The sequence below is a fragment of the Lucilia sericata genome, unplaced genomic scaffold (assembly GCF_015586225.1).
Source record: "Lucilia sericata isolate MDLA Ls3-8-SP2 unplaced genomic scaffold, ASM1558622v1 Contig002192F_arrow, whole genome shotgun sequence".
Taxonomy (NCBI): Eukaryota; Metazoa; Arthropoda; class Insecta; order Diptera; family Calliphoridae; genus Lucilia; species Lucilia sericata.
In genome coordinates this window covers 24333-31761 of record NW_023996027.1, presented here as the reverse complement: position 1 = coordinate 31761, position 7429 = coordinate 24333, and the positions used below count along the sequence as shown (strand labels likewise).

Below are 7429 nucleotides of genomic sequence, written 5' to 3'. Positions count from 1 at the left end.
GTTCTTGTTGTTGTAGTTTTTTTTTTTTGTAAATCTCTTTTTGTTGTTGTAATACTGAAGGATTTGAAGGATGTAAATGTTGCTGCTGCTGCTGATGATGATGATGTTGCTCATAATAACTTAACATACATCGCTGCTGTTTTTTCTTGCTATTGTATGCAGTTTCAAATTTTCTTTCTAAGGTTTCTGACTTATTTTAGAGAAATATTTTTATATATAAGTATAAACTTTTTTCTTTTACTTTAATTTTGTTGTCCCTTTTTTATAAATACTTTTTTTTTCATTTTTTTTTATAATTTTCTTTTTAACTAAATCCTGTCTACACACTTTAGTTTTTATTAATTCAATTGTTTATTTCATGACATACTTCCATATAATCAGGATCGTGCATTATTCCTTTTATCATATCCTTGAGCATGGTGTAACGTGGAAATATGGGATACAATTTTGAACTGCCATATTCTTCCTGTAATAAGAAAAGTATCAGTGAAAGAAATGGACTTATAAGAAGTTAAATTAAATAGTATTCGAATAGTTTTTAGTTTTTAAAAAGGTACGAGGGACCTATTGATTTATCTGATGAATTGATATAAGATGTCTACGGGTTATAGGCAGAACTCTGTTTAAAGTCTGAACTATAGCCTCGACTATAGATAAGATTACACTGTAATTCAAAGCATAGACTATAGTCAGGGCTATAAACTGAAATAAAGTCATAATTGTTTAAACTATAGTCTGGACTATAGTTTCATCTTTAGTCTGTACTATAATCTAAACAACAGTCTAGGATATTATAAAGACTATAGTCTAAATTATTGTCGGGATAATAGTCTGAACGCAGGACAACAATCTGAACAATGGTCTGAACAGTAGACTGAACTACTGTCTACATAATATCCCAAAGCATGGACTATAATCAGGAGTATAAACCGAACTATAGTCATAATAATAAACTACTGTCTATGCTATAGTCTGTACTATTATTTTCAACTTTAGTCTGTACTATAAACTAAACAATTGCAATATATATTATAAAGAATATAGTCTTAATTATTGTTGGAATAATAGTCTGAACTTAGGACACTGATCTGAACAGTAGTCTGAACTACTGTCAAGATTATATCCCAGACTATAGTTCAGATCATGGTTACGACTATATATGAACTCTGAAGCCTAGATAGTAGTCAGGGCCAAAGTTTGAACTATAGCCTGGACTATGGTCTGATCTGTATGTGTGACTATAGTCGAAACTACAGACTCGGGCATATTCTAAACTCTACGCTACGGTCTCTGTAATAGTCTGTATTTATAATTACTATAGTGTCCATTATAGTCTGGACTATAGTAAAGGCCTTAATACTGAAAAAAGACTGGACTATATATATTATAAAATATAGTCTGAACTAGTCTGCACTATAATGTATACAAGAGCGTGGAATATAATATCGGCTATAGGCTGATTTATATTATAAATTTATTTTGTTTGGAGCCCCTTTTTTTCTCGAAAGAAGTACTTTATTAGACCATAAACGATACCTTACCTTTAACACTCTTATTAGATGTCTCAGGCCTAAATACTTTTTTAATAATCTATATAAATCGTTAATTAGTTGTGTGTTTTCTAGTTCGATTTGTGCGGTGGTTAAATCTGAAATTTAATTGAAAAGAAAAATCTTTAAGAAATTCATACAACTGATGAAAAAAACATTTCTTACGCTCCAATCTTTCCATACGCTCTCTCTTTTCTGCTGCCTCTTCGGCCAATTTCGCAGAGGTTTTAACGCCCTCACCAGATTTTTGAGTTTTTTCCATAATCGAACAGGCGCGCATAACATATGAGGGTACGGTTTCTTGCTTTTCCTGGCGAGGTATATCAACTAAAGCCCAATATTGTGTTTCCAGGCGTATGACATCCTTTTTGTATATAAAAAATATATATAATTTTTTAAAATGTTTCAAATTTTTTTTTTTTTTTATAAAATTGATCAAATCACCTTAATCATTAATTTGAGCATGGGATAACGCTGGAAAACATTACGTTGACTTTTCGAATCGCCATATTTATTCATGAGATTTATTAAAGCCTGTTTGGCTGTATCGTAGGACTCTTCCAAACGTATGCGTAAATTTCTTAATCTCTCGTTGGTTTCTATAACTTCCTCACGACTCATGCCACCTATAAAATTACACATATCTTTTATAAAAAACCCTTTTTAATATTGTATTTTTTAAATGACTTACTGGGGGCTCCTTCATCTTTGACATCTTGCACAATACGTCGAACACTTTGGGTAAATTTGCCCACAAAATTTGTTGTAGCTGCAATAAAACAAAATTTAAATAATTAATTACAGAATATTTAATTGTGAAATTTTAATAAAGTATAAAAAAATATTTATTTGGAAATTGCTTCCAAACACTATCATTTATGGAACAAACGTAGCAACTTTGAAGCATTAACCAATTTAATCTACGATTTATTTGGAAATTATCTGTCTATTGCCAGACAACAAATTGAACGTTTGTTGTCAAGCAGTCAGATCATTATGCCATTGAAAATCGCATTTCATTAATAACAACACATTTATTCAAATCTAATTGAAAACACTAAATATTAAAGAAATAAAGGATGTTTGTTGGGCCATATTTGACTAGGTTTCGAACCCAGCCACCAGAAAACCAAAACGATTGTATACAGAAGAACACAACCGCTTAGCTGACTCAGCCAACAAACGCATCTTTAGCGGGGTCTCTAAAAATAAATACTCTCGTTTGTTGTTTTGTTTGTGTGAGAGCGTGTGAGCGATAACGTCAAACGACAAACATTGTGTTTAAGTACATGCTGTATTTGTTGTTTTCATATTCCTACTTGTGGTGGTCGATTGATAAACCAATGTGGTTGTAGATTGGGTGTGTTCACTTAAGTACTTTTTTAGTGGTACTTTAGTAGTGTGAAGTGTTGCCAACATTAAAATAAATGGATGATAGTTTTAAAACGTTGAGTTTAAAAATAATAAAAAAAAACAGAAAGAAAAATGGTGTGTTTAATAAGCAACTTCAGAAAATTGTTGAATTTTGATGACTATAGAAAATGAAAGTTTATATACACAGAAAAAACAATTCATAAATGTAATGAAAATGGTAATAAATAGTATGAATCGAACATGATTTTTCTATCAAAACCAAAATTCAGAATTATAAAAGTTCATAAATATTGCACTTTACCTCTTCTAACTGTTACTTTCGCAGTCAATACGATCTGACAGGCGTCCAATCATACAGTGCTCAGTTAGTTAGTATATCTAGAAGAATGCCTAACGACTTTCTATCTCCTTGTGAGATCAATAATTGAGTGTAGTAGTGGATTACTCATTGTGGGTAGCAAACATAATATCACAAACAAGGCTCTCAAGCATTATAGGAATTAAAGGGTCAAAGTTTTGAATAAATAGTATGTTGGTATTGAAAAAAGAGCAAATAGCGGACTGTTCTATGAGTAGGAGGACAATTTTATGACGGTAGTTGTTCTCTTTTCCCAGATATTATAAGTTTAATATTTACTTCATAGGGAAAGTGCCATACCCACCATTGCTAGTCCACCAACATTTTCCGTAAATGATTAAGGAGTCTCAAAGATATCTGTTTCAAATTTGATATACCTAGATGTTTCCTAGTTCATATGGGAGGTACCAAACCCAGTATTGCTTGTACAATAATTTTCTTCCTAAATATTTATATTGAAACTAAATTTGCCCGTCAAAAATTACGTGACTCTAGCTTTTCTAGTTACCCACTTTTTTAGTATTTAATTGGCATATTATTACTAGTTGTATGTGGGCGTGGCATTTCGCCTTCTTAAAATTTCAAAGCAAATCATATCTAGTCGTATATGAGACACTACGAATATTTAAAAACTTTTTATACCCTTCACCACTTTTGTTGGGAGGGTATATTGGGTTTGCGCCGTGCAAGACAAAATAATTTTGGTCCTAAACCCACCTTAAAGTATACCAATCGGATAGAATTATTTTCTATGTCGATTTACCTACTATGTCCGTCCATCTGACCGTTCGCAATTTTAAAGATAATTGAACACAAAGGTCGAAGTGCTTTACGTGAGTATCTGCTGTGTTGGCCTATCTCACGGTGATCTTTTTCATCCACTGGGTGAGCAAAAATATAAAATATAATAACCCTTTGTGTATCTTATACGCAGGTTGCAATTTACGTATATGGATGCCGGTCCATTATACGTGCACTTTGTTCAAGTACTCGAGCTATCTAATCTCTTGCCATAGTAGTCCCGTTGAGGAAGAACAGGTGTCATGAGCACCATGATGGGACATTTTATCATGGAAACATGCCCCGGGGAGAAGATAATTGAAGAATGAAATTTGGTACTTGTTCTTCTATTGTCCTAAGAAAGAAGCCTATTGAAAATGGTTCAAATTGGTTCATTATTTCACATAGTCCCCATACAACTGAACCTCCCGAATTTAGAACCCAAAATTATGTTTAATATACCCGGGTCTCTACAAAAAGCGGCACAACTTAATTGTATATTTTTCATGATGTTCATATCGAATTTTGTAATGATCGGTCCTCACTTGACCCTAGCCCTCATACAAAGACCCCTTCAGAAAATGAGTTTAATGTCCACAATTAGCTTAAAAAGACTAATATCGAGATGAAATTTAGGTTAAATACATTTTATCCATCCACCAAATTTTGTAAGGATCGGACCACAATTTCCTCCAGATCTGAAAAATTTATAGTCCAAAATCTTTTAATTATAAAATAATAGTTGTAGTTTACTTTTCGTTAAATCATTATATACATATTCTGTGGAAATTTTAAAACTTTTGAATAAATTGTATCTCACTTATCTATTAAAAAATGGGTGTGTTTATAGTTTTGATTAAAATTAAATTATTTTCCGTTTTTCTATTAATTATTTAATGGAATGATATGCATTTATTTATAAGATTTATTAATTATTCATTAAGAAATTCCAAATGTCGTTAAACTTTCCAATACAGAATCCTAAAGATGCACTGAAAGAATTTTTATCTACAAACTATTACTTATTTAATGATTTTATTTTGTTTCTCTTTCTTCAACATTGTTCACAAATCAGATAATTTTTTTTATTGATTATAATAATTTATTCATAATTTATTTTAGTTTACTACTTTATAAATATTTTTCTCTAAGTATTATTTTTTCCACATTTCATTGTTTTGTCTGATTTCACTTTCCTCATGTTCAGTCAGTGTATCACTAGTATTTATTTTTAAGACAAATTCTATAGAAAAATTAAAGATAAATTTTGCATACAATTTCATTTTATATTGCGGCTCTTTTTTATATATGAAAAAGCATGAAGATTGAAAGAACATTTGATTCTTTATTGTTTTAGTTCGAAACGATGCTGTGGGAAACCCCATAGACATATGAGCTTTGAACATTTCTGTTTTCTTATTTGTGTTTTTTTATTGATAATTAATTGTTTAATCGTTTACAATTGTTTCAATTGTTCTTGTAAGATCTTGTATTGAATAATTGTTTATAAATAAATTAATTTAGTGGAACAAACCATCTGGAATATGTAGAAAATTAAATGTTATTGAGTATAGTAAACATACTTTACAATGGAAATTTCAAGTAGCCTACCGTAATATGGGAATTTCAAGTACCCTATCGTAATAAGTGCTTTATTAGTTATCGTTCTAATAATATATATTAAAACTATGGTTTCTAAATTATTTTTTTTTTTTTCATTTTTGCAATATATAGCCCTTGGGTTATAATCAAAATTGCATTCCCACTTAATTGTATTAATTAAATAATTTTTGGCTTGTTTAAACTTTAATTGGAAATTTAATTATTTGTGGAAATGCATATTGCTTTTAAATCATATCTATAAGTCTTTGTTTGAATATGTATACCAATAATAAATATATTTTCAATCACTTAAATCTTTTTAAATGAAACCACATAAATTACAAATATTTATTCACATTGAGACCCATAAGGAAAGGCTCATAAAAGACTTAACTTTATATATATGGGCGGCATGAAATTTGCACCAATGTTAGTCCTATTGAATAGTAGTTTAGGCACAATTTTTCAACAAAATCGGTCAAGAAGTTTGACATTTTTGCAAAACATGTGTTACTTCTCATCTATGTAACTTATTAACTATTGTTCATAGGAAAGTTAGTTCCAAAATTGTTTAGGAAGCTATTTCTTTAAACTTTTGAAAAAATTTGAATTTTTTTTTGCAAAATTAAATTTTTTTCCAATTTGAGCACTATTTATGTTTGGCTCAAAAGCTTAGATCTTCTCCTATAAGATCTTTTTAGTCGCTTAGTCGGATGCGAGTAGAATATGTATCGAAATAAATGTTTTGTAACTCCAGACAAATTTTTAGCATTTGCACTATTCTGCATTTTTTTCCTATTTGTGTGTAAGTCATTCTAAAACCGAACAAATAAAACTGACACTAAGAAACTAGACAAGTTAATCATTCGGACGGTATGTAATATATCAAACTATAATCTCATACTGCCGATATTGTAATACCCTCAAGAATATAACCACTTTTTCACGTCATTTGGCAGGGAACTATAACATTTTTGGAAATTACTCTACCATTTCGATATTTGACACAGGCGTAGTTAAGGAGTATTTAATTTAAAATGTTAAAAATAGACCCCATTACTACTCCAGGGACGGCACAATGCGGTCTCAAAGGTGGCCACCTATGACAAATAGGTTGGCAAATTTTTAAAACAGGTGTAATTTCAGTGTTTCCCATCCGATTTCAAAGATGTTCATATTTTCTGAAAGTGTTCAGCTAGATAATGCTTACGTGTTCTATTTATCTCTTATAATTTTCAAATAAGAGACATATATAAATTAATGCTTAAATATTTTTCCATAACTTGGTTTTTTAAGATATCGGGCATAATTTTGAACCGACTTTACACAGGTTGGTTAGACAACAAATTTTCCATTCACTTGCCAATATATTTTCTGGATTCAAAAATAACCTGACTGGTAATCCCCTTTTTTTAAGGGAATTTTTATGTAAGTAACTTTTGCCAAATGCGTAATATCCGTTTGAACTTACAATTTTTGTCTTGCAACGTTGTTAGAAAATGCATTGTCAGTATATTGTAAAACAATAATATTGTCAGACATTTAACAATCGTGTAAACGCATTACGTCAGATAATTGTCTGACAATTTTGGAAAACTAATTCAATGGAATCGTTGTCAGATAAATGTTTTATATTGGCCACACGCTCCATTAAAAGAACACATACAGCTAAAATAAGATCTAGCAACAACAGTCTGACAACAGTGTGAACTGGCAATTTTTGTTGACAGATAAATTTATTGTCTGGCAATTGTCTGCCAATGAA

The 7429-nt window shown here is 30.5% G+C and overlaps 1 protein-coding gene across 1 annotated transcript; it reads right to left on the bottom strand.

Moving 5' to 3' along the window:
- Nucleotides 1–343: 343 nt before the first annotated feature.
- On the bottom strand, nt 344–7169 carry LOC119613560. Its single transcript, XM_037969579.1, has 6 exons — nt 7136–7169; nt 2242–2319; nt 1995–2176; nt 1716–1914; nt 1542–1648; nt 344–466 (listed from the first exon to the last, which is right to left on the bottom strand). The coding sequence occupies exons 1-6, from the start codon at nt 7167–7169 to the stop codon at nt 344–346; spliced, it is 723 nt and encodes a 240-aa protein (XP_037825507.1).
- Nucleotides 7170–7429: the final 260 nt, after the last annotated feature.